Raw genomic sequence first — 27947 nt, 5'->3', positions numbered from 1 at the left:
ATGGCCAGCAAAACGCAGTTTGGCATGCCGTCGTCCCCAACTGAAACTGGAGACGGAAGAGAAGGCGCTAGCAAAGCTAGAGGGCCAGAGGGGTATATCTCTAAATTTTAGTAGCAGTTTTAATAGCTTGTAATATGCAATTGTACTGATTTTATATTTTTAGAGGAAATTTAGTGTTGTGAACAGCAGATTTGAAAAAAATAATAATTGAAGTACATAGTAGTGCCTTGATAAAATTGAGGAAGATTTCCAGAACAAGGGTAGGGCATTGCCATTGCCATTGCTTGCGTCCTCTACGCCATTGAAAGCTGCACTATCGGTATGTTTTAGATCCTTTCTCTATTTAAACATTTTTACATTCATTGTCCTTGGTTATTCTGTTGAGGATCACATGAAAAAAATTAATGTGCATTGTTAGTGTGTATTGACTATTACAACTTTGCATCAATTTTTTTTACTGAAGAGTTCGCCCCACCTTAAACTTTTTCCGTCCTCCGCCTCTGGTTTGGTTCATGCAAGGGAATAAGAAGCCGTGGAGTATCGTCGCTGCCCTTGTAGAAGATGTCGGAGGACTGGAGGACAGACAGCTGTTGGGGATGGCTCGTGACGGAGATTGAGATTATCAGCCGTTCACAACAATGCTACTGCTCATGGTGGCGGAGGCGAATGGAGGTTGGCGACGGTGGTGATGGTACTGCTCCGCTGCTGCTTGGTACTCATGATCAAGAAAACGACCTTTGCTGCTTGGTCCTCGTGGTCAAGAAAACGACCGCTGCTGGTTGGTCCTCGTGGTCAAGAAACGACCGCTGCTGGTTGGTCCTCGTGGTCAAGAAATGACCGCTGCTGGTTGGTCCTCGTGGTGAATAAAATGATTAGGACGAGCGGTGTTATCGATACAAGCTTGTATTGGGTGTTCTCGTTTTTTGTGAAGGACGGTTTGCAATTACAAGGTAACTGAAACCAACACGGCCGAAACAAACGCAGATGATGTAATCGTTAGTCTGGCATGCACGCGAGAAAACGAAAACCTCACTAACCAAACGCGTCATCCGTGTCTTTCTATTTCCCCACAAAAGCCCCCTCAAGTATGCTCTGCCCCCCACCCCAAGCTTTTATCCGTAGCCCGCCACAGTTCATTTGTATCCTACTTGTATTGTTTATACATTTCTCTAGAATAGCTTTTCCGATCTAAATGCCCTAACTGGGACCGGGAAATTCAGAAGGATTTCTCTGAATTCTTGGCCACGATTTGTTCAAATTCGAGCCATGCAATTTTGAAATGGAAAACCCCCACATACCATATACCCATATCCAATCCAATCCAAGCCACCCAAACACCCAAATCGTGCGGCCCACCATCGTCATCATCGCCATCGACAATCGACGGCGAATAAATAAACGATGCTCCTCCGCATCGGCCTCGCCGTCGGCTCCTCGCTCTCCCCCCGATCCCGCCGCTCCGGCCCCACTCCTGCCGCCTCCTCTCCCGCCGCCGCGCCCTCCTCCTCCTACCCCACGCGAGCTCCGCCCTCAGCTCCTCCGCCGCGATGGCCGCGCCAACGCCGGCGGCGCCGGTGGCCAGGAAGGTGCCGCGGAAGCTGGCGGAGCACGGGGACGTGCGCGTCGACGACTACTACTGGCTCCGCGACGACGCGCGCGCCGACCCGGCCGTCCTCGCCCACCTCCGCGCAGAGAACGACTACACCGCCGCCCTCATGTCCGGTCAGTGAGATCAGCAGCCTACTCGCTCGCTTGTCCTCCTCCCCTGGGATAGATAGATGCCACGCTTGCTTGCTACTCGCTCGGTGGTTTTGCTTCGATCTGTGTGCAGGCTTACTCCTATGATGATATGGTTGCTTCATGCTTCTAGGGGATCTGAGCGAGCAGATCGCTTTAGTAGATATTTAGTGTGCCTAGCTTCACCTAGATTGATTACCTAGTAATATGCCATGGCACTAGAATTGCGGCGATTAGTAGATCAAGCAGCACTGCTAGTGCCGGATCAGCGGAATTTACCTGATTATCAGTCCGTTCTGCCTGATTATTGCTAGTGGAATTCCTCCGCTTATGCTGCGGGGGCGGTTGTAATGTTATGGGGCTACGATGTATAGTATGTGCCTGGTAGTGGGGATCGATGGCAAACGAATGCGCACAATGATAACTGCATTCTCAGACCAGGCCACATCTGCTGAAGTGGTTTTTTTTTTTTTTTTTGGTCTTAGCATGGTGTGCTGCTTTTTGGTTTATATCTGCTATTTTATGTCCTCCAGATACCAGACAACTTGAGAACGAAATTAACCTGATTATCAGTCCGTTGAGCTTGATTACTAGTACAATCCCTCCGCTTGTGCCTGGTAGTGGGGATCGATGGCGAATGCACGTGCAGAATGAACTGTTTTTCGGACCAGACCACATAAGCTGAAGTATTTTTGGTCTTAGTGTGCTGCATTTTGGTTTATATCTGCTATTTTATGTCCTCCAGATACCAAGCAACTTGAGGACGAAATATTCGCTGAGATCCGAGGGAGAATCAAGGAAGACGATATAGATGCGCCTCTGCGCAAGGGGCAGTATTACTACTACAAAAGAACATTGACCGGCAAGGAGTATGCGCAACGCTGCAGGCGTCTTGTGCCGACCGATGGCCCTGTTACAGTCCACGATGAGATGCCCACAGGCCCTGATGCGCCTGCTGAGCATATTATTCTGGACGAGAATTTAAAGGCTGAGGGCCATGACTACTACAGCATCGGGGCTTTCAAGGTATGGTTGTGCTTGTGGACCCGTCCTCTTCTCCATGTGTGTATGTTTGATTGTTAATGTCCCACCACTTGAATGCTTCACTCACATTTCAGGTCAGTCCCAGTGGCAAGCTAGTTGCGTACGCAGAGGACACAAAGGGTGATGAAATCTACACTGTTTTTGTCATTGACGCAGAGAGTGGACAGTATGTTGGGCAACCACTGAAAGCAATTACTTCTGACATTGAGTGGGCCGGTGATGACAACCTTGTTTACATAACAATGGACAATATTCTTCGACCAGATAAAGTATGTTAACTCTTCTTCTTTCTCCTACATGAAATTATCCTGATCTATGCTAGTAACCTGCATACACACTAGACAAAAGAACAAAATAATGATGCTGTGATTTATGTAGTGTGAATGCTCTATTTGTCATTGGTTGCAATGTTGTGCATGGTGTTGTTCCCTGCATACCAATTCTTTTAATGTTATTTTCTTGTAGTGGCAAAAAGTTTCTTGAAGTCCTCATGTGCAATTCAAGAAAAAGTATTCAGTTATTCTTTGGCCCATATATGTTTTATAATATGATATTACAGTACCAAGTTTCCAGTGTTTGTAATAGTTTATCGAGTCTTTATCATTTATGGGCTTTTGCAGGTATGGTTACACAAGTTAGGAACTGATCAATCGGATGATACATGCCTGTATCATGAAAAGGATGACACATTTTCACTTGGTCTTCATGCTTCTGAAAGCAAAAAGTATTTATTTGTTGGATCTGGAAGCAAAAATACAAGTTTTATATTTTACCTAGACATACCCAGTCAGAGCAAGGAGCTCGCAGTTTTGACACCTCGTGTAGATGGCATTGATACAACAGCAAGTCACCGTGGAAACCATTTCTATATTACAAGGAGAAGCGAAGAATTCTACAACTCCGAATTGGTTGCTTGCCCGTTGAATAATGTAGCTGAGACTACTGTCTTGCTACCGCATAGAGAAAGGTAATAAACTTAATTTATGTCTGGAAGGTCAGTCTTGTCGTTGATGGATTGTATGCTGGTAGACAACTACACAATTGTTTATTGAAACACCATCCTCAATATAATATTTTTGTATTATTGTATTTATTTGTGATATACCTACTTGGAGGATATAGAAACGGTAATAGAAAAAGCATGATATTTCTGAGCTTGGACATTATTCCAAAATAAGACATTGTTTCCATAACTCATCAATCTTATTTCTAGAAACCTTCACGTAAACATTCTGTAGCTCCAGGCTCGAGCATGAAACTTCGCTGTAGACTTAGTTCTGGTTTACAGATCTGGAGAAGATTGTACTTTATTTTTCAGATCTTGCTTGTACATAATTGACACCATGATTGGATAGTAATGAACCTGTTCTTACTGGTATCTTCAAACATGTGGGCACAAGCCTGTTAACTCTTTACATGTTGTAGTAATCTTGGGCATATGGATCATTGGTATGATGGCAATACTAAGTTCTAGATTTACCTACATCTGCTTCCTAGGTTTTGTTTATTACAGTTACAAAGCAGGTCAGAAGCTTGATGCCATGAAAAGGACACTCCAGGGTTATCTCTAATATACTCAAAATATCTGCGGTAAAGGATGGTGTTAGATTATACTAGGATAGTCATGTATTATCCACATCAATTTGACAACTGCACACACCTACCAGTTAAAGTTGTTCGTTGCAAATTTAATTGACTGTGACTTGCTCTTCTTATCAATAGATGTACAACTCTGATTGACAACATGAAGTAGCACTATTGTTTAAAAACCTGAAACTCCTTGCAGTGTGAAAATTCAGGATGTCCAACTCTTTGAGAATCACATTGCTGTATATGAGCGTGAGAATGGTCTACCAAAAGCAACTGTCTATCGCCTACCAGCCACTGGAGAGGCAGTTGGGCAACTTCAGGGAGGACGGGCAATTGATTTTATTGATCCAGCATATGCAGTGGAACCTGAGCCATCACAGTTCCATTCAAATGTTGTTCGCTTTTATTATAGCTCAATGAGGACGCCACCCTCTATCTTTGACTATGACATGGATACGGGGGTGTCGGTATTGAAGAAAATCGACACTGTAAGTTATCACCTGCACCATTTAGCTTTGATGTATCTATGTTTAACACTACCAGTGCTATGGGAACAAACCGTGCGCCTGGTTTAGGATCCCCCTTCTTACGTGGCAACCAAGCACAATGAATATCAGAATTTCCAGTTGGAAATCATTTGATTACTTCTTGTTTGATTCTTATACTGTCCTTAATTTGCTTGATTATTCTGACAGTATGTTTCAGTATTAGAACAGAAGAACTTTGCACTTGCTTTGTTTTATACTACAAGCCTAATACTCTGTCTGATTCCACATGTGTCATTTTTACTGTACATAAATAACAATGACATGTATTTTTAGAAGGAAGGTGAAATAATCGTGAGACACCAAATATTCAGTGATTTGATTTTGTTAGTTCACGATGCAAGCATTGTCCTCTTGTGCAGTAAATGCTCTAGGTCCATCTACATCTACATTTTGGTGTCTGCTTGATTCTAACAAATGTGTTAATTTATTCACCAATTTCAATAGAAAGAACTCTTATGAACCCATATTTGATTTTCTCAGGTTTTAGGTGGATTTGATGTGTCAAACTATGTAACAGAGAGAAAATGGGCTGCTGCTTCTGATGGAACTCAGATCCCCATGTCCGTTCTTTACAGAAAAGATATGGTGAAGCTTGATGGCTCAGACCCCATGCTGCTATATGGATATGGCTCGTATGAGGTATGGACTCTATGATGTTATTAACTCCTTTAAATAGCAAGTTTCTACAATCTTGTAGAGTATCATATAGATCATGCAAACATATTTGGTTTGTCTTGAAAATTAAGGGGGCACATGCAAGAAAATTGAAATGCAAATTTGCTTAGGGTGGCACACCCTTGTAAAGAGAGCCTAAACAGGGATTTTTTTTGCCTCTCTGATAGTACTGGTTTCGGTTATTGTATGTTTGGTAAAGTCTGCTGAGCAACTGTAAAAACATGTTTCCTTTTAACTCATGTAAAAATTGTCATATAACTGAGGCTATCAACACATTTCAGCTTTTAGCAATTAGTGTGTTGTGCTGCTGCTAACCATGCTCACTGCTTACACATTCCTTGTGGCAACAGATATGCATCGACCCGACTTTCAGGGGATCAAGATTCTCTCTGGTGGACAGGGGTTTTGTATACGTGATAGCTCATATCCGTGGAGGTGGTGAAATGGGCCGGAATTGGTATGAAGATGGAAAGCTGTTGAAGAAGAAAAACACTTTCACTGATTTCATTGCCTGTGCTGAGCACTTGATAGAAAACAAGTACTGTACGAAAGAAAAGCTTTGCATCAACGGAAGAAGTGCAGGTGGCCTGTTGATGGGTGATGTCCTAAATATGAGGCCCGACTTATTCAAGGCAGCTGTTGCTGGGGTGCCTTTTGTCGATGTTCTCACAACTATGCTTGACCCAACTATCCCGTTGACTACAGCTGAATGGGAGGTATTGATCCCCTACGTTGCCATTAATTTTGTTTGCATGATTCACTGTCATATTGTCACTTTGTGCACTTGCTTCAGTTAGACATAGGTTAGCTTGGCCTTTGATCCAAACCAGGCTTAGGCCAATATTGCTTGATGGGCATGTCTGAGACATATATATCCTTGTGATAAAAAATAAAAAATAAATAGGAAGCAAATAATTTGCCCTGTGTGTAATCGGTGCATGCCCATTGGCCATGCACGTGCTTTAGTCTTGTTATGTATTTATTCTAGGTATCAACTTTCATTGCATTGCGCACCTGCAGTTTTGTTTCTGCTCTCACCAACACATCTTATTGATTCAGGAGTGGGGTGATCCAAGGAAAGAAGAATACTACTATTACATGAAATCTTATTCTCCTGTTGATAACGTAAGTGCTGATCTTTATTTTGTGATATATGTGTTTTCTTGCCCTGCATGGTATCGAGGCTGGCTGCCGAAATGTATTTACCTGAGATGTCTGTCCCTCTGCTGCAGGTAAAAGCACAAGACTATCCCCACATTCTCGTTACTGCTGGCTTAAATGGTATTGCCCTTGGATTTTGAGTTTCTTTTGGCTACCGTTAGCCGTTAACACCAGATTATACTCACAGCTAACTACTCCGTGGCAAACAGATCCTCGTGTGATGTACTCGGAGCCTGCCAAGTTCGTGGCGAAGCTGAGGGAGCTCAAGACAGACGACAACCTCCTGCTGTTCAAGTGCGAGCTCGGCGCCGGGCACTTCTCCAAGTCGGGGAGGTAAATAAATAGCAAACGAGACATTACTCCTTTGCGTTTGATTTCTTCTTTTTTGACGTGGCATCTGTTATTAGTGCCAAAAAGGAACAAATAAAATTGTGCTTTTCGGCCTAACTGTTGTTGTTTTAACTTGCAGGTTTGAGAAGTTGCGAGAAGACGCCTTCACCTACGCATTCATCCTCAAGGCGCTGGGCATGATGACTCCAACGACAGCTTCTTCGCTGTGACGTGCGCACATATCCGTCGTCGCCGTCAGTAACTGCATGGATTTCATTTTTTAGACACTTCTTCTGATTTGCCCAAAATGGTGGGTAAGAAAGGAAGCCATATGAATTAGTTGTGGCCTGTGATGTGAGGGAGTGGACTAGCAACTGAACCTTTGACACTGTTGTTTAGCAAGAATGGGAGGAGCGATCCTTTGTTTCGGTATCGTGGTTTGGTCTTGATGATAAGGAAGTGCGATCCCTTTTTAACTTGTGCGTTTGACGTGTGGGGGAGCACAAGATTGGAAGTGCAGTCCTTGTGTTTGCTATCATGGTTTGGTTTGATGATGATATAGAAACAGAAGTCGTGATTCATTAATCCAGCAGCCAGTCCTTCTGCCTAAGCGCTTACTTAATTGCCTTTTACCCCGCAAAAAAAAATTGCCTTTTATTTAAACCGTCTTTCTGCCTAATTGATGGGCTTGATTTGCCCTACCTGATAGAAAATTCATCATGCCATGAGTTGCAGTCTCGAACTGAAGGCACACCAATTAAATTCATATTCAGTAAACTGCACTTGGTATCTGTACATACACATTGTCAGACACAACTGTTGTGCTTTGGGACATCCTAATTCCCGAGGCAAGTTCTCCTCAAAGCCACAAAATGTTGCACCTATGAGTTCCAGGAATGAATGTCTTTCACTAGATAAAGGCCGGTGGAAAACACATCATTGCAACAATTAGCTCTGTATATTCTTGGTACCTTTACAACCATAGAATTGTCAGACAAAACTGTTATACTTTGGACAAATTCGTCCCAAAGCCAGAGCATGGTGGGTATAATCACCTGTTTATCTGGCAAGCTACAAGCTCCCAGGAATAGATGCAAAAGTTGAAGTGAGCAACGGACACCCAGAACAGCCAACAATTAAGGTGGCTTCCACATGATGCAGGATGACAATTGTAATACCTTTCATCAGTGAGCCTGGTCACATCCATTCAACAAAAAATAAAACTTTGAACGACTTAAGGGGCATCTATATATCTGCTAGTCGAGCTCTTCGCCTCTTGTTACACAAACACACCATAACTGCATCGTAAGGAACCTCGAAAAGAGAAGCAAAGTTCCGAAAACATAGAGCGAGTTTGAGCACAAGATGTAACTGTGCATAATCAATCAGTATGAGCTAAATTTAACTAAACTTCTTCAGCCAAACTGATGGGATACTCAAATGACTTACCCATCATGCGTCTGCTTTCGTTTCCTCTTGACACCGCTTGGCTTTATTGGCTGATCTTTGCTGCGCCGCCTGAACACCTCGGAATCACTACTAGTACCACTGATGCTACAATCCGCATCAGGATCCCTCGATAGCGCAAGTTTATCAAGACCGGTTGCATTGAGTGAGGTTTCTTCTCTTAGCCGTTGTTTGAAATCTTCCAGCAAAACAACACCTGGGAAAGCAGAGCACAAGCACAAGCATGTTCTTTTTCAGCAAAGTGATTGATGCACCATACATGCATGTGAAGGAAGGCATTGAGCAAACAGCTACTAGTATTCAGGAAGGGTGAGAGCGGCTACATCTTTCGTCATACACTCACAGATGAAGTAAGAACTACTAGTAAAATCGTATTTTTGTGCCAAGTCAGCCTAAAGACCGAGTAGCTATCAATTTGGTCATGAGGCAGGACACATGGGTGCATAAATATTTGGTTAAGCTGCATTTGTCTGAAGACCATTATATACTGCAACTCTGAATCAGGAAAAATGTCCTATGCAATGAATTCGTATCAGTGCTTAAAATCTGCCCCTTTGGCACACAAATTCAGAGCACTGTGAATAACAGAAGCGTGGCAACAAACTAACTAACTTTGAGCACGTCATTAGCACAGATTTTTCTCTGATTGTTGAGGTGGAGCAATAGAAGCAGGCAGTTGAGGTGGTACCGAGGGCCCGCAGGGTGCGCAGATCGAAGGTGTCGGCGAGGTGGGAGCGGCCAGCCGTCTCCGCCCGCTTCACGGCCAGCATCTTCAGGCTGATGAGCAAATCCTGCACCACCACCACCACCATATATATAATTTTTGGCCTCGCGAAGGAGAAAGCATTGCTCAAGCTTGGGGGAGGCTTAAGTCAATGTTATATTCATGCCCCAATCATGAGCTCTCAAGAGAAATTATTATTCAAAAATTTTATGCTCGACTTTCTCTCGATAATCGCTCCATGCTCGATACTTCTTGTACTGGATCTTTTGTGATGAAGACTATTGAATTCAAATGGGATTTATTGGAAATAGTTAAACGCAACTCTGAATACTGGGATCTCGAGAAGGTAAGGAGTCAGGTATAACCCCTAAGTTTGATTGTGTTAAATCTTTTATGGATACCGATGCTTTCCGTGAATTTAGCACTAAATATGGACTTGACTCTGAGATAGTAGCTTCTTTCTGCGAATCCTTTTCTACTCATGTTGATCTCCCTAAGGAGAAGTGGTTTAAATATAATCCTCCCATTGAAGTAAAAGTAGTTGCACCTATTAAAGTTGAAGAAAAGACTATCACTTATAATGATCCAGTTGTTCCTACTGCTTATATTGAGAAACCAACTTTCCCTGTTAGAATAAAGGATCACGCTAAAGCTTCAACTGTGGTTTGTAAGAGTAATACTAGAACACCTACACCCTTTGAGCAAATTAAAGTTGAACCAAGTGTTGCTATGGTTAAAGATCTCTTGGCTGATAATATTGATGGGCATGTTATTTACTTCTGTGATGAAGCTGCTAGAATTGCTAGACATGATACTAAACATAAACATAGACCTATTGTAGGCATGCCTATTATTTCAGTTAAAATAGGAGATCATTGATATCATGGCTTATGTAATATGGGTTCTAGTGCAATACCCCATTCCTTATACAAAGAAATTATGCATGATGTTGCACCTGCTGAGATAGAGGAAATTGATGTTACAATTAACCTTGCTAATAGAGACACTATTTCACCAGTTGGGATTGTTAGAGATGTTGAAGTCTTATGTGGGAAAGTTAAATATTCTGCTGATTTTCTTGTTCTTGGTTCCCCACAAGATAACTTTTGTCCCATTATATTTGGTAGACCCTTCTTGAATACTGTTAATGCTAAGATAGATTGCAATGAGTATATTGTTTCTGTTGATTTAGGGGATATGTCTCATGAATTTAACTTTGCTAAATTTCATAGACAACCCCATGATAAAGAATTGCCTAGTAAAGATGAAATTATTGGTCTTGCTTCTATTGCCGTGCCTCCTAATGATCCTTTAGAACAATATTTGCTAGACCATGAAAATGATATGTTTATGGATGAAAGAAGGGAAATAGATGAAGTATTCTTTAAACAGGGACCTATTTTGAAACACAACTTGCTTGTTGAAATCCTAGGGGATCCTCCTCCACCCAAGGGCGATCCCGTGTTTGAGCTTAAACCTTTACCTGATACTCTTAAATATGCTTATCTTGATGAGAAAGAGATATATCCTGTTATTATTAGTGCTAACCTTTCAGAGCATGAAGAAAAGAAATTATTGAAAACTCTGAAGAAGCACCGTGCCGATATTGGGTATACTCTTGATGATCTTAAGGGCATTAGTCCCACTCTATGCCAGCACAAAATAAAATTGGAGAAAGACGCGAAACCGGTTGTTGATCACCAACGACGGTTAAATCCTAAGATGAAGGAAGTGGTAAGAAAAGAAATACTAAAGCTTCTAGAGGCATGTATAATTTATCCCGTTGCTGATAGTCAGTGGGTAAGTCCTGTCCATTGTGTCCCTAAGAAGGGAGGAATTACTGTTGTTCCTAATGATAAAGATGAATTGATTCCACAAAGAATTGTTACAGGTCATATAATGGTAATTGATTTCCGCAAATTAAATAAAGCTACGAGAAAGGATCATTACCCTATACCTTTTATTGATCAAATGCTAGAAAGATTATCGAAACATACACATTTTTGATTTCTAGATGGTTATTCCAGTTTCTCTCAAATACCTGTGTCAAAATAGGATCAAGAAAAGACAACTTTTACTTGCCCTTTCGGTACCTTTGCTTATAGACGTATGCCTTTTGGTTTATGCAATGCACCTGCTACCTTTCAAAGATGTATGACTGCTATATTGTCTGACTTTTGTGAAAACATTGTTGAGGTTTTCATGGATGATTTCTCCGTATATGGAACTTCTTTTGATGATTGCTTAAGCAACCTTGATCGAGTTTTGCAGAGATGTGAAGAAACTAATCTTGTCTTGAATTGGGAGAAGTGCCACTTTATGGTTAATGAAGGTATTGTCTTGGGGCATAAAATTTCCGAAAGAGGTATTGAAGTCGATAAAGCTAAGGTAGATGCTATTTAAAAGATGCCGTGTCCTAAGGACATCAAAGGTATAAGAAGTTTCCTTGGTCATGCCGGTTTTTATAGGAGGTTCATTAAGGACTTCTCTAAAACTTCTTGGCCTCTGACTAATCTCTTACAAAAAGATGTTACTTTTGTCTTTGATGATGATTGTGTAGAAGCATTTGAAATACTACTTAAGAAAGCTTTGATTTCTGCACCTATTGTTCAGCCACCTGATTGGAATTTACCATTTGAAAATATGTGTAATGCTAGTGATTATGCTGTAGGGGTTGTTCTAGGACAAAGAGTTGATAATAAATTAAATGTTATCCAATATGCTAGTAAAACTCTAGACAGTGCTCAGAGAAATTATGCTACTACTAAAAAGGAGTTTTTAGTAGTTGTATTTGCTTGTGATAAGTTCAGACCCTATATTGTTGATTCTAAAGTAACTGTTCACACTGATCATGCTGCTATTAAATATCTTATGGAAAAGAAAGATGCTAAACCTAGACTTATTAGATGGGTTCTCTTGCTACAAGAATTTGATTTGCATATTATTGATAGAAAGGGAGCTGAGAACCCTGTTGCAGACAACTTGTCTAGGCTAGAGAATGTTCTTGATGACCCACTACCTATTGATGATAGCTTTCCTGATGAACAATTAGCTGTCATAAATGCTTCTCATACTGCTCCATGGTATGCTGATTATGCTAATTATATTGTTGCTAAGTTTATACCACCTAGTTTCACATACCAGCAAAAGAAAAAGTTCTTGATTTAATGCATTACTTCTGGGATGACCCACATCTTTATAAAGAAGTAGTAGATGGTGTTATTAGACGTTGTGTACCTGAGCATGAACAGGAACAGATCCTACGCAAGTGTCACTCCGAGTCTTATGGAGGACACCATGCTGGAGATAGAACTGCACATAAGGTATTGCAATCCGGTTTTTATTGGCCTACTCTCTTCAAGGATGCCCGTAAGTTTGTATTGTCTTGTGATGAATGTCAAAGAATTGGTAATATTAGTAGACGTCAAGAAATGCCTATGAATTATTCACTTGTTATTGAACCATTTGATGTTTGGGGTTTTGATTATATGGGACCGTTTCCTTCCTCTAATGGGTATACACATATTTTAGTTGTTGTTGATTATGTTACTAAGTGGGTAGAAGCTATTCCAACTAGTAGCGCTGATCATAACACCTCTATTAAGATGCTTAAAGAAGTTATTTTTCCGAGGTTTGGAGTCCCTAGATATTTAATTACTGATGGTGGTTCACATTTTATTCATGATGCCTTTCGTAAAATGCTTGCTAAGTATGATGTTAACCACATAATTGCATCTCAATACCACCCACAATCTAGTGGCCAAGTATAATTGAGTAATAGAGAGCTTAAATTAATTTTGCAAAAGACTGTTAATAGATCTAGAAAGAATTGGTCCAAGAAACTTGATGATGCATTATGGTCTTATAGAACTACATATAAAAATCCTATGGGTATGTCTCCGTATAAAATGGTTTATGGTAAAGCATGTCACTTACCTCTCGAACTAGAACATAAGGCATATTGGGCCATTAAAGAGCTCAATTATGATTTCAAACTTGCCGGTGAGAAGAGGTTATTTGACATTAGCTCACTTGATGAATGGAGAACCCAGGCCTATGAAATTGCCAAACTGTTTAAAGAAAAAGTTAAAAGATGGCACGACAAAAGGATACAAAAACGCGAGTTTAATGTAGGTGATTAAGTATACAAATCTTGTTTAAGATTTTTTGCAGACAAACTCCTCTCAAAATGGGAAGGTCCTTACATTATCGAGGAGGTCTATCATTCTGGTGCCATAAAAATCAACAACTTCGAAGGCACTAATCCGAGGGTGGTGAATGGTCAAAGAATCAAACATTATATCTTAGGTAATCCCATAAATTTTAAAACTAATGTTATTGAAATCGTAACCCCGGAGGAATACATAAAGAACACTTTCCAGAACGTTTTAGACTCCGAAAAGGAATAGGTATGAGGTACAGTAAGTAAACCGACTCCAAAACAGTTCTAATAGCAATTTTTCTCTGTTTTGGAATATTTAAGAAAATAGGAAAATGAGAAGCAGTCCGAGAAGGACACGAGGCGTCCACGAGGGTGGAGGGCGCGCCCCCTGCCTCGTGGGCACCTCGTGTGCTCTCCGGACTCCGTTTTCTTGCACGATACTTCTTTTGGTCGATAAAAATTCATTATATAATCTCCCAAAGGTTTTGACCACCGTATCACGCAAATATCCTCTTTTTTTTGTTTCGAGCTATTTCTCCCGCGGATTTAGAGCTAGATGTCTTCTCAAGAGTCAGTCGGGGAGAGTCGGGTGTCTCATCCGACAACTAGGCCAAGAGCAAACAGCAGTACTGACCACTTTGGGCCATCAACTGAGGAAAAGATGGGGGCCGACTTGAAAAGGATAGATGCAATGGAGGAGGATCAAGAAGTTACATCTCGTTTCCGAGCCGGATTCACAATGGGGGAACTGCAGAGCTCAGCTATTCCAAACTCGGTCATACCTTCCAATGTTAGGTTTCTTTCTTATGAAAATATGAAAAAGAGTGTTACTTCTCCCGCAGCCATGCAACATCCTTGGGTGAAAGGAGCTTTAGCCGTTACGGGCAAGCTCCGTAAGGAAATAATGGACCTCAAGCAGCAAGTCAATAAGCTCGAGGAAGAGAATCGTATCCCGAGGGGCATCATCGCCAAGAATATCACATCACCACCCCAGAAGAAGGAGGCATGAACACACGGGTATGGGCACTCCCCTTGGAAACTGCTAAGCTTGGGGGAGTGCCCCGGTATCATATCACCATTTTTCTTAGTTCGATCCTTTTGGTAATATCTTGATCTAGTAGAATAAAGTTTTAGTATGATCTAGTTTTGAGTTTTGCTTTATGATCCTTCTATGTAATCGAGTCCGTGAGCTATATATATAATAAAGATTAGTGTTGAGTCAAGGGCTTGATTATCTTGCTATGATCTTGAGAAAAATAAAATAAAAGAGAAAGAATAGAAATAATTAAAGAGATCATATGGATCTTATGGAGAGTAATGACTTCACATATAAAAAGTATGATGAATAAAAGTGGTTGAGAGTTGACAAACATAGTTTTGGTCATCGTTGCAATTAATAGGAAGTAATAAAGAAAGAAAGGTTTTCACATATAAATATACTATCTTGGACATCTTTTATGATTGTGAGCATTCATTAAAATATGACATGCTAAAGAGTTGATGTTGGACAAGGAAGACAACGTAATGGGTTATGTTTTCTTACATCTGAAATAAATTATATTTTCATGGATCATCCAACATGTTGAGCTTGCCTTTCCCTCTCATGCTAGCCAAATTCTTTGCACCAAGCAGAGATACAACTTGTGCTTCCAAATACCTTTAAAACCAGTTTTGCCATGAGAGTCCACCATATCTACCTATGGATTGAGTAAGATCCCTCAAGTAAGTTGTCATCGCTGCAAGCAATAAAAATTGCTCTCTAAATATGTATGATTTATTAGTGTGGATAAAATAAGCTTTATACGATCTTGTGACGTGGAAGGAATAAAAGCGACAGACTGCATAATAAAGGTCCATATCACAAGTGGCAATATAAAGTGACGTTCTTTTGCATTAAGACTTCATGCATCCAACCATAAAAGCACATGACAACCTCTGCTTCCCTCTGCGACGGGCCTATCTTTTATTCTTGGCTTATACTTCATGCAAAGAGTCACGGTGATCTTCACCTTTCCTTTTTACATTTTATCCTTTGGCAAGCACAACGTGTTGCAAAGATCCATATATATATATATATATATATATAGCTAATTGGATGCGAGTTTTCATGAACTATTATTGTTGACATTACCCTTGAGGTAGAAGGTTGGGAGGCAATACTATAAGCTCCTATCTTTCTCTATGTCCGATTAAAACTTCATACCCATAAATATTGTGTGAGTGTTAGCAATTGTGAAATACTAAATGATAGTTGAGTATGTGGACTTGCTGAAAAGCTCTTATATTGACTCTTTCTGATGTTATGATAAATTGCAATTGCTTCAATGACTGAGATTATAGGTTGTTAGTTTTCAATGAAGTTTATGATTCATACTTGAAATTGTGAATGAATTGTTACTCTAGCATAAGAGATCATATGGAAATATATATATATATATATATATATATATATATATATATATGTGTGTGTGTGTGTGTGTGTGTGTGTGTGTGTGTGTGTGTGTGTGTGTGTGTGTGTGTGTGTGTGTGTGTGTGTGTGTGTGTGTTGCTGTTATAATAATGATCATGATGCCCTCATGTCCATATTTTATTTTATCGACACCTCTATCTCTAAACATGTGGACATATTTTTCGATATCGGCTTTCGCTTGAGGACAAGCGAGGTCTAAGCTTGGGGGAGTTGATACATCCATTTTGCATCATGCTTTTATATTGATATTTATTGCATTATGGGATGTTATTACACATTATGTCACAATACTTATGCCTATTCTTTCTTATTTTATAAGGTTTACATGAAGAGGGAGAATGCCGACAGCTGAAATTCTGGGCTGGAAAAGGAGCAAATATTAGAGACCTATTCTGCACAACTCCAAAAGTTCAGAATATATAAAAAATATTGGGCGAAAGAAGTACCAGAGGGGGGCCACCGACCGTCCACGAGGGTGGGGGCGCGCCCTACCCCCTGGGCACGCCCCCTGCCTTGTGGGCCCCTGGCAGCTCTCTGATGCCCATCTTTGGCTATATGGAGTCTTTCGTCAAGGAAAAAATCATAAGCTAGCTCACGGGACGAAACTCCGCTGCCACGAGGCGGAACCTTGGTGGAACCAATCTAGGGCTCCGGTGGGGCTGTTCTGCCGGGGTAACTTCCCTCCGGTAGTGGAAATCATCACCATCGTCATCACCAACGATCCTCTCATCGGGAGGGGGTCAATATCCATCAACATCTTCACCAACACCATCTCATCTCAAACCCTAGTTCATCTCTTGTATCCAATCTTTGTCTCAAAACCTCAGATTGGTACCTGTGGGTTGCTAGTAGTGTTGATTACTCCTTGTAGTTGATGCTAGTTGGTTTATTCGGTGGAAGATCATATGTTCAGATCCTTTATGCATATTAATACCCCTCTGATTATGAACATGAATATGATTTGTGAGTAGTTACATTTGTTCCTGAGGACATGGGAGAAGTCTTGCTATAAGTAGTCATGTGAATCTGGTATTCGTTTGATATTTTAATGAGATGCATGTTGTCTTTCCTCTAGTGGTGTGATGACCCACAAGTATAGGGGATCTATCGTAGTCCTTTCGATAAGTAAGAGTGTCGAACCCAACGAGGAGCAGAAGGAAATGATAAGCGGTTTTCAGCAAGGTATTCTCTGGAAGTACTGAAATAAGTGGTAACAGATAGTTTTGTGATAAGGTAAATTGTAACGAGCAACAAGTAACAAAAGTAAATAAAGTGCAGCAAGGTGGCCCAATCCTTTTTGTAGCAAAGGACAAGCCGAAACAAACTTTTATAATAGGAAAAGCTCTCCCGAGGACACATGGGAATATCGTCAAGCTAGTTTTCATCACGTTCATATGATTCGCGTTCGATACTTTGATAATTTGATATGTGGGTGGACCTGTGCTTGGGTGCTGTTCTTACTTGAACAAGCATCCCACTTATGATTAACCTCTATTGCAGGCATCCACAGCTACAACAAAAGTATTAAGGTAAACCTAACCATAGCATGAAACATGTGGATCCAAATCATCCCCTTACGAAGCAACACATAAACTAGGGTTTAAGCTTCTGTCACTCTAGCAACCCATCATCTACTTATTACTTCCCAATGCCTTCCTCTAGGCCCAAATAATGGTGAAGTGTCATGTAGTCGACGTTCACATAACACCACTAGAGGCTAGACAACATACATCTTATCAAAATATCAAACGAATACCAAATTCACATGACTACTAATAGCAAGACTTCTCCCTTGTCCTTAGGAACAAACGTAATTACTCACAAAGCATATTCATGTTCATAATCAGAGGGGTAATAATATGCATATAGGATTTGAACATATGATCTTCCACCAAATAAACCAACGAGCATCAACTACAAGGAGTAATCAACACTACTGGCAACCTACTAGCACCAATCCCGGACTTTGAGACAAGAATTGGATACAAGAGATGAACTAGGGTTTGGAGATGAGATGGTGCTGGTGAAGATGTTGATGGAGATTGCCCTCTCCTGATGAGAGGAGCGTTGGTGATGACGATGGTGATGATTTCCCCCTCCCGGAGGGAAGTATCCCCGGCAGAACAGCTCTGCCGGAGCTCTAGATTGGTTCCGCCAAGGTTCCGCCTCGTGGCGGCGGAGTCTCGTCCCAAAAAGTTCCCACTGATTTTTTTCTCATCGAAAGACTTCATATAGCAGAAGATGGACATCAGAGACCCACCAGGGGGCCCACGAGGTAGGGGGCGCACCCTAGGAGGGGGGGGGGGCGCCCCACCCTCGTGAGCAGGGTGTGGGCCCCCTGGCCTTCATCTTTGGCGAGGAATTTTCTTTATTTATTTTAAGATGTTCCGTGGAGTTTCAGGACTTTTGGAGTTGCGCAGAATAGGTCTCTAATATTTGCTCCTTTTCCAGCCCAGAATTCCAGCTGCCGGCATTCTCCCTCTTCATGTAAACCTTGTAAAATAAGAGAGAATAGCCATAAGTATTGTGACATAAAGTGAAATAACAGCCCATAATGCAATAAATATCGATATAAAAGCATGATGCAAAATGGACGTATCAACTCCCCCAAGCTTAGACCTCGCTTGTCCTCAAGCGAAAAGCCGATAACAATAAATATGTCCTCATGTTTAGAGGTAGAGGCGTCGATAAAAATAAAATACGGACATGAAGGCATCATGATTAATCTCATAATAGCAACATATATAGATTTTGTCGTATGATTACTTATGTTCAAGTGATGATCTATTCACAATGCAAGAGTATAAATCATAAACCTTATTGGCTCCGACAAACTATAATCTCAGTCATTGAAGCAATTTCAATTTATCATAACATCGGAAAGAGTCTATGTCAGAGCTGAAAAGCAAGTCCATATACTCAACTATCATTTAGTCCTCCATAATTGCTAACACTCACGCAATACTTGTGGTTACGGAGTTTTAATCGGACACAGAGAAAGATAGGGGCTTATAGTTTTGCCCCACAACCTTTTACCTCAAGGGTAATGTCAACAATAATGGTTCGTGCTCCCCTACATCCAATTATATATATATATATATATATATATATATATATATATATCATGTTCTTTCCAACATGCTGAGCTTGCCAAAGGATAAAATGAAAAAGAAAAGGTGAAGATCACCATGACTCTTGCATAAGGTAGAAGATAATAATAAAAGATTGGCCCTTCGCAGAGGGCAGCAGAGGTTGCCATGCGCTTTTATGGTTGGATGCACAAAATCTCAATGCGAAAGAACGTCACTTTATATTGCCCCTTGTGATATGAACCTTTATTATGCAGTCCGTCGCTTTTATTACTTCCACATCACAAGATCGTATAAAGCTTATTTCTCCCACACCAATCAATCATACAAATTTAGAGCAATTTTTATTGCTTTGCACCGATGACAACTTACTTGAAGGATCTTACTCAATCCATAGGTAGATATGGTGGACTCTGATGGCAAAACTGGTTTAAGGGTATTTGGAAGCACAAGTAGTATTTCTACTTGGTGCTGAGAATTTGGCTAGCATGAGGGGGAAAGGCAAGCTCAACAAGTTAGAGGATCCATGACAACATACTTTATCTCAGATATAAGAAAGACATAACTCATTATGTTGTCTTCCTTGTCCAACATCAACCCTTTAGCATGTCATATTTTAATGAGTGCTCCCAATCATAAAAGATGTCAATGATAATATATCTATATGTGAAAACCTGTCTTTCCTTATTACTTCCTATTAATTGCAACAATGACCAAAGCTATGTCTACCAACTCCCAACAACTTTTAATCATCATACTCTTTCTATGTGAAGTCATTACTCTCAATAAGATCAATATGAACTTTTTGTTTCTTTTATTCTTTTCTTCTTTCTTTTATTCACCCAAGATCATGGCAAAATAATCAAGCCCTTGACTCAACACTAATCTTTATTATATATAGCTCATGGACTCGATTACAAAGAGAGATCATAAAGCAAACTCAAAACTAGATCATGCCATAAACTTTATTCTACTAGATCAAGATACTACTAATAGGATCGAACTAAAAAATGGTAAAGACAGGAGTTGTGATTGTGATACAATACCGGGGCACCTCCCCCAAGCTTGGCAGTTGCCAAGGGGAGTGCCCATACCCATGTGATTATATCTCCTTTGTCGGTGAAGAAGGTGGAGGTGTTGTAGATGATGCGGGCCTTGCGTTCATCTTCCAAGGCATAGGTTCTCCATCATAGAAACATGATCGAGTCTCCGGGATCCTCAAATCTGCAGCCAAACTCATCCTTTTGAATCTATATTCATACTCACAGTTTTGGTTTTGCAGGTCATAGATTTGGGCTTGGAGGTGCTCGATCTTCTCATGAAGCTTGAAGATAGTCTCCCCGATGTTGTCAGCATCCAACTTGTGGTTGCTAGTGAACTCCGCGATCATCATGTGGTTAGAGTTGAGTCCATGTTCCACCATCCCTTGGCACTTGAAAACTTGTTGCTCCACTGCTTCGAGCCTCGTCTCCATGCTCCCGGTCCCGTTTGGTCCCTCTTCATCGCGGATGTGCAGCAACCCATCACGCAACTCAATGGTTTGAGGGTGTCGCAGCACCTCCGCGAGGTAAGGGTTGATGACATTCTCGAAGAACTTGTCCTTGGAGGCACTTGGGGCCGTCATGATAACCTAGATTTGTCAGAAAAACAGCTCGAAACAAGAACAAAGGAGGTTTGCGTGATACGGGAGTCAAAACCTTCGGGAGGTTATATAATGAATTTTTACCGACCAAAATACGTAACGTGCAAGAAAATGGAGTACGGAAGGCACACGAGGTGCTCACGAGGTAGGGGGGTGCGCCCACCACCCTCGTGGGACCCTCGTGTCCTTCCCGGACTGCTACTTATTTTTCTATTTTTCTAAATATTCCAAAACGGAGAAATATTGCCTTAAAAATTGTTTTGGAGTCGGTTTAGTTACCATATCACATAGCTATTCCTTTTCGGAGTCTGAAACGGTCTGTAAGGTGTCCCTTATGTATTCCTCCGGGGTTACGGTTTCAATAATATTGGTTTCAACATTTACGGGATTACCTGAGATATAATGTTTGATTCTTTGACCGTTTATCACCTTCGGATTTGTGCCCTCGAAGTTGTTGATTTTTATGGCACCAGAACGATAGACCTCTTCGGTAACATAGGGGCCTTCCCATTTAGAGAGAAGTTTTCCTGCAAAAAAATCTTAAACGAGAGTTGTATAGCAATACATAATCACCTACAGTAAACTCACACTTTTGTATCCTTTTGTCATGCCATCTTTTAACTTTTTCTTTAAACAACTTGGCATTTTCATAAGCTTGGGTTCTCCATTCATCAAGTGAGCTAATATCAAATAACCTCTTCTCACCGGCAAGTTTAAAATCATAGTTGAGCTCTTTAATAGCCCAATATGGCTTATGTTCCAGTTCGAGAGGTAAGTGACATGCTTTTCCATAAACCATTTTATACGGAGACATACCCATAGGATTTTTATATGCAGTTCTATAAGCCCATAATGCATCATCAAGTTTCTTGGACCAATTCTTTCTAGACCTATTAACAGTCTTTTGCAAAATTAATTTGAGCTCTCTATTGCTCAACTCTACTTGACCACTAGACTGAGGGTGATAAGGAGATGCAATTCTATGATTAACATCATATTTAGCAAGCATTTTAAGGAAAGCACCATGAATAAAGTGTGAACCACCATCAGTCATTAAATATCTAGGGACTCCAAACCTCGGAAAAATAACTTCCTTAAGCATTTTAATAGAAGTGTTATGATCAACACTACTAGTTGGAATAGCTTCTACCCACTTAGTAACGTAATCAACAACAACTACAATATGTGTGTATCCATTAGAGGCAGGAAAAGGTCCCATATAATCAAAGCCCCAAACATCAAATGGTTCAATAACAAGTGAATAATTCATAGGCATTTCTTGACGTCTACTAATATTGACAATTCTTTGACATTCATCACAAGACAAGACAAACTTACGAGCATCCTTGAAGAGAGTAGGCCAATAAAAACCAGATTGCAATACCTTATGTGCAGTTCTATCTCCAGCGTGGTGTCCTCCATAAGCCTCGGAGTGACACTTGCATAGGATCTGTTCCTGTTCATGCTCAGGTACACAACGTCTAATAACACCATCTACTCCTTCTTTATAAAGATGTGGATCATCTCAAAAGTAATGTCTTAAATCATAGAAAAACTTTTTCTTTTGCTGGTATGTGAAGCTAGGTGGTATAAACTTAGCAACAATATAATTAGCATAATCAGCATACCATGGAGTACTACGAGAAGTACTTATAACATTTAATTGTTCATCAAGAAAGCTATCATTAATGGGTAGTGGGTCATCAAGAACATTCTCTAACCTAGACAAGTTGTCTGCAACAGGGTTCTCAGCTTCCTTTCTATCAACAATATGCAAATCAAATTCTTGTAGCAAGAGAACCCATCTAATAAGTCTAGGTTTAGCATCTTTCTTTTCCATAAGGTATTTAATAGCAGCATGATCAATGTGAATAGTTACTTTAGAATCAACAATATAAGGTCTGAACTTATCACAAGCAAATACAACTGCTAAAAGCTCTTTTTCAGTAGTAGCATAATTTTTTTGAGCATTGTCTAGAGTCTTACTATCATAATGAATAACATTTAATTTCTTATCAACTCTTTGCCCTATAACAACACCTACAGCATAATCACTAGCATCACACATAATTTCAAAGGGTAAATTCCAATCGGGTGGCTGAACAACAGGTGCAAAGACTAATGCTTTCTTAAGTATTTCAAATGCTTCTACACAATCATCATCAAAGACAAATGGTATATCTTTTTGCAATAAATTAGTCAAAGGCCGAGAAATTTTTGAGAAGTCCTTAATGAACCTCCTATAAAATCCAGCATGACCAAGGAAACTTCTTATACCTTTGATGTCCTTGGGACATGGCATCTTTTCAATAGCATCAACCTTGGCTTTATCAACTTCAATAACTCTTTCAGAAACTTTGTGCCCCAAGACAATACCTTCATTAACCATAAAGTGGCACTTTTCCCAATTCAAGACAAGATTAGTTTCTTCACATCTCTGCAAAACTCGATCAAGATTGCTCAAGCAATCATCAAAAGAGGAACCATAGACAGAAAAGTCGTCCATGAAAACCTCACAAATCTTTTCACAAAAGTTAGAGAATATAGCCATCATGCATCTTTGAAAGGTAGCAGGTGCATTACATAAACCAAAAGGCCTACGTCTATAAGCAAAAGTACCAAAAGGGCATGTAAAAGTAGTCTTTGATTGATCTCTAGACGACACGGGTATTTGAGAGAAACCAGAATAACCATCTAGAAAGCAATAGTGTGTATGTTTGCATAATCTTTCTAGCATTTGATCAATAAAAGGTAAGGGGTAATGATCTTTCTTAGTAGCTTTATTTAATTTGCGGAAATCAATTGCCATCCTATAACCTGTGATGATTCTTTGTGGAATCAATTCATCTTTATCATTAGGAACAACAGTAATACCTCCCTTCTTAGGGACACAATGGACAGGACTTACCCACTGACTATCAGCAACGGGATAAATTATACCTGCCTCCAGAAGCTTGAGTATTTCTTTTCTTACCACTTCTTTCATTTTAGGATTCAGACGTCGTTGAGGATCACGAACTGGTTTGGCGCCCGCCTCCAAATTTATTTTATGTTGACATAGAGTGGGACTAATGCCCTTAAGATCATCAAGAGTATATCTAATAGCAGCACGATGCTTCTTCAGAGTTTTCAATAATCTTTCTTCTTCATGCTCTGAAAGGTTAGCACTAATAATAACAAGATATATCTTCTTTTCATCAAGATAAGCATATTTAAGATTATCAGGCAAAGGTTTAAGCTCAAACACAGGATCACCCTTGGGTGGAGGAGGATCCCCTAAAATTTCAACAGGCAAGTTGTGTTGCAGAATAGGTTCCTGTTTAAAGAATACTTCATCTATTTCCCTTCTTTCATTCATGAACATATCATTTTCATGGTCTAGCAAATAGTGTTCTAAAGGATCACTAGGAGGTACGGCAATAGAAGCAAGACCAATAATTTCTTCCTTACTAGGTAATTCTTCCTCACGATGTTGTTTACTAAATTTAGAGAAATTAAACTCATGAACCATATCATCCAAGCCAATAGTAACAACATTCTTTTCGCAATCTATCCTAGCATTAACAGTTTTCAAGAAGGGTCTACCAAATATAATGGGACAAAAGCTATCTTGCGGAGAAGTAAGAACAAGAAAATCAGCAAGATATTTAGTTTTCCCACACAAGACTTCAACATCTCTAACAATTCCAATTGGTGAAATAGTATCTCTATTGGCAAGTTTAATTGTGACATCAATACCTTCTAACTCAGGAGGTGCAATTTCATTCTTAATTTCTTCGTATAAAGTATGCGGTATAACACTAGCACTCGCACCCATATCACATAAGCCATGATAACAATGATCTCCTATTTTAACAGAAATAACAGGCACGCCTACCACAGGTCTATGTTTATCTTTAGCACAATGTTTAGCAATTCTAGCAGTTTCACCTTCGAACTGAATAACATGCCCATCAATATTATCAGACAAGAGATCTTTAACAATAGCAATATTAGGTTCTACTTTAACTTGCTCAGGGGGTGTATAAGTTCTAATATTGCTTTTACGAGCAACAGTTGAAGCTTTAGCATGATCCTTTACTCTAACAGGGAAAGGTGGTTTCTCAACATAAGAAGTAGGAACAATAGGATCATTATAAGCGACAGTCTTTTCTTCAACTTTAATAGGTGCAGCTACTTTTACTTCTATGGAAGGATGATATTTAAACCACTTCTCCTTAGGGAGATCAACATAAGTAGCAAAATATTCACAGAAAGAAGCTACTATCTCAGAGTCAAGTCCATATTTAGTACTAAACTTATGGTAAATATCGGTGTCCATAAAAGATTTAACACAATCAAACTTAGGTGTCATACCTGACTCCTTACCTTCGTCGAGGTCCCAATCTTCAGAGTTGCGTTTAATTCTATCCAATAAATTCCATCTGAATTCAATAGTCTTCATCATAAAAGAGCCAGCACAAGAAGTATCGAGCATGGTTTGATTATTATGAGAAAGCCGAGCATAAGAACTTTGCATAATTATTTCTCTCGAGAGCTCATGATTGGGGAATGAATATAACATTGATTTAAGCCTCCCCCAAGCTTGAGCGTTGCTTTCTCCTTTGCGAGGCCAGAAATTATATATATAATTGTGATCACGATGAACGAGATGCATAGGGTAATACTTTTGATGAAATTCCAACCTCAATCTTTTATAGTTCCATGATCTCATATCATCACATAGCCTATACCATATCAATGCATCTCCCTTCAAAGATAAAGGGAAGACCTTCTTCTTAGCAACATCATCGGGTATACCTGCAACCATAAATGATCCACAAACTTCATCCACATATATTAAGTGCTCATCAGGTTGCTTTGTTCCATCTCCTGTAAAAGGGTTAGCTAGCAGTTTTTCCATCATACCCGAAGGAAATTCCAAAGGAGTTTCATTTTCAATAGGTTCAGTAGGTTGAGGAGCAACTCTTTGCTCTACTGGATGGGGTGAAGATACCCCGAACAAGCCCCTTTCAGAATTACTTTCCATAGTAACAAGTGACAGTAAATTTCAGCACACTATATAAATTTTTCCTTACCAAATTCCACCTACCAAAGGCGCTACACTCCCCGGCAATGGCACCAGAAAAGAGTCTTGATGACCCACAAGTATAGGGATCTATCGTAGTCCTTTCGATAAGTAAGAGTGTCAAACCCAACGAGGAGCAGAAGGAAATGATAAGCGGTTTTCAGCAATGTATTCTCTGCAAGTACTGAAATAAGTGGTAACAGATAGTTTTGTGATAAGGTAAATTGTAACGAGAAACAAGTAACAAAAGTAAATAAAGTGCAGCAAGGTGGCCCAATACTTTTTGTAGCAAAGGACAAGCCGGAACAAACTCTTATAATAGGAAAAGCGCTCCCAAGGACACATGGGAATATCGTCAAGCTAGTTTTCATCACGTTCATATGATTCACGTTCGATACTTTGATAATTTGATATGTGGGTGGACCGGTGCTTGGGTGCTGTTCTTACTTGAACAAGCATCCCACCTATGATTAACCTCTATTGCAAGCATCCGCAACTACAACAAAAGTATTAAGGTAAACCTAACCATAGCATGAAACATGTGGATCCAAATCAGCCCCTTACGAAGCAACGCATAAACTAGGGTTTAAGCTTCTGTCACTCTAGCAACCCATCATCTACTTATTACTTCTCAATGCCTTCCTCTAGGCCCAAATAATGGTGAAGTGTCATGTAGTCGACGTTCACATATCACCACTAGAGGCTAGACAACATACATCTTATCAAAATATCAAATGAATACCAAATTCACATGACTACTAATAGCAAGACTTCTCCCTTGTCCTCAGGAACAAACGTAATTACTCACAAAGCATATTCATGTTCATAATCAGAGGGGTAATAATATGCATATAGGATCTGAACATATGATCTTCCACCAAATAAACCAACTAGCATCAACTACAAGGAGTAATCAACACTACTGGCAACCTACCAGCACCAATCCCGGACTTTGAGACAAGAATTGGATACAAGAGATGAACTAGGGTTTGGAGATGAGATGGTGCTGGTGAAGATGTTGATGGAGATTGCCCTCTCCCGATGAGAGGAGCGTTGGTGACGACGATGGTGATGATTTCCCCCTTCCGGAGGGAAGTATCCTGGCAGAACAGCTTTGCCGGAGCTCTAGATTGGTTCCGCCAAGGTTCCGCCTCGTGGCGGCGGAGTCTCGTCCCAAAAAGTTCCCCCTGATTTTTTTCTCATCGAAAGACTTCATATAGCAGAAGATGGACGTCGGAGACCCACCAGGGGGCCCACGAGGTAGGGGGCGTGCCCTAGGAGGTGGGGCGCGCCCCCCACCCTCGTGAGTAGGGTGTGGGCCCCCTGGCCTTCATCTTTGGCAAGGATTTTTCTTTATTTATTTTAAGATGTTCCGTGGAGTTTCAGGACTTTTGGAGTTGCGCAGAATAGGTCTTTAATATTTGCTCCTTTTCCAGCCCAGAATTCCAGCTACCGGCATTCTCCCTCCATGTAAACCTTGTAAAATAAGAGAGAATATCCATAAGTATTGTGACATAAAGTGAAATAACAGCCCATAATGCAATAAATATCGATATAAAAGCATGATGCAAAATGGACGTATCATGGTGTCATGTGAACGTCGACTACATGACACTTCACCATTGTTTAGGCCTACGGGAAGGCATTGGGAAGTAATAAGTAGATGATGGGTTGCTAGAGTGACAGAAGCTTAAACCCTAGTTTATGCGTTGCTTCGTAAGGGGCTGATTTGGATCCATATATTTCATGCTATGGTTAGGTTTACCTTAATACTTCTGTTGTAGTTGCGGATGCTTGCAATAGGGGTTAATCATAAGAGGGATGCTTGTCCAAGGAAGGACATTACCCAAGCACTGGTCCACCCACATATCAAATTATCAAAGTACCGAATGCGAATCATATGAGCGTGATGAAAACTAGCTTGACGATAATTCCCATGTGTCCTCGGGAGCGCTTTCCTTTATATAAGAGTTTTTCCAGGCTTGTCCTTTGCTACAATAAGGATTGGGCCATCTTGATGCACCTTATTTACTTTTATTACTTGCTACCCGTTACAAATTACCTTATCACAAAATTATCTGTTACCGATAATTCCAGTGCTTGTAGAGAATACCCTACTGAAAACTTCTTATCATTTCCTTCTGCTCCTCGTTGGGCTCAACACTCTTACTTATCGAAAGGACTATGATAGATCCCATACACTTGTGGGTCATCAATAACATTGTTTGCCATTCCAAGAT

The 27947-nt window shown here is 40.3% G+C and overlaps 1 protein-coding gene and 1 long non-coding RNA gene across 2 annotated transcripts in view; one reads left to right on the top strand and one right to left on the bottom strand.

Moving 5' to 3' along the window:
• Window positions 1-1411: 1411 nt before the first annotated feature.
• LOC123149893 (protease 2) lies at window positions 1412-7561 on the top strand. Its single transcript, XM_044569668.1, has 11 exons — window positions 1412-1722; window positions 2483-2763; window positions 2856-3050; window positions 3402-3748; window positions 4568-4859; window positions 5400-5558; window positions 5945-6310; window positions 6654-6719; window positions 6827-6875; window positions 6965-7088; window positions 7225-7561. Exons 1-11 carry the CDS (start codon window positions 1548-1550, stop codon window positions 7313-7315), a joined length of 2145 nt encoding a protein of 714 aa, XP_044425603.1. The 5' UTR covers window positions 1412-1547; the 3' UTR covers window positions 7316-7561.
• Window positions 7562-8647: 1086 nt separating this feature from the next.
• LOC123149897 (uncharacterized) overlaps window positions 8648-27947 on the bottom strand; it is an 80759-nt gene continuing 61459 nt past the window's right edge. Inside the window, exon 3 of the long non-coding RNA XR_006474878.1 lies at window positions 8648-8748. This is a non-coding gene — a long non-coding RNA (uncharacterized lncRNA). The remainder of the gene's footprint in view (window positions 8749-27947) is intronic.

Source organism: Triticum aestivum, chromosome 7A (assembly GCF_018294505.1).
Source record: "Triticum aestivum cultivar Chinese Spring chromosome 7A, IWGSC CS RefSeq v2.1, whole genome shotgun sequence".
NCBI lineage: Eukaryota > Viridiplantae > Streptophyta > Magnoliopsida > Poales > Poaceae > Triticum > Triticum aestivum.
The sequence above is the reverse complement of the archived record's forward strand: the minus strand, read 5'-3'. Positions and strand labels throughout refer to the sequence as shown.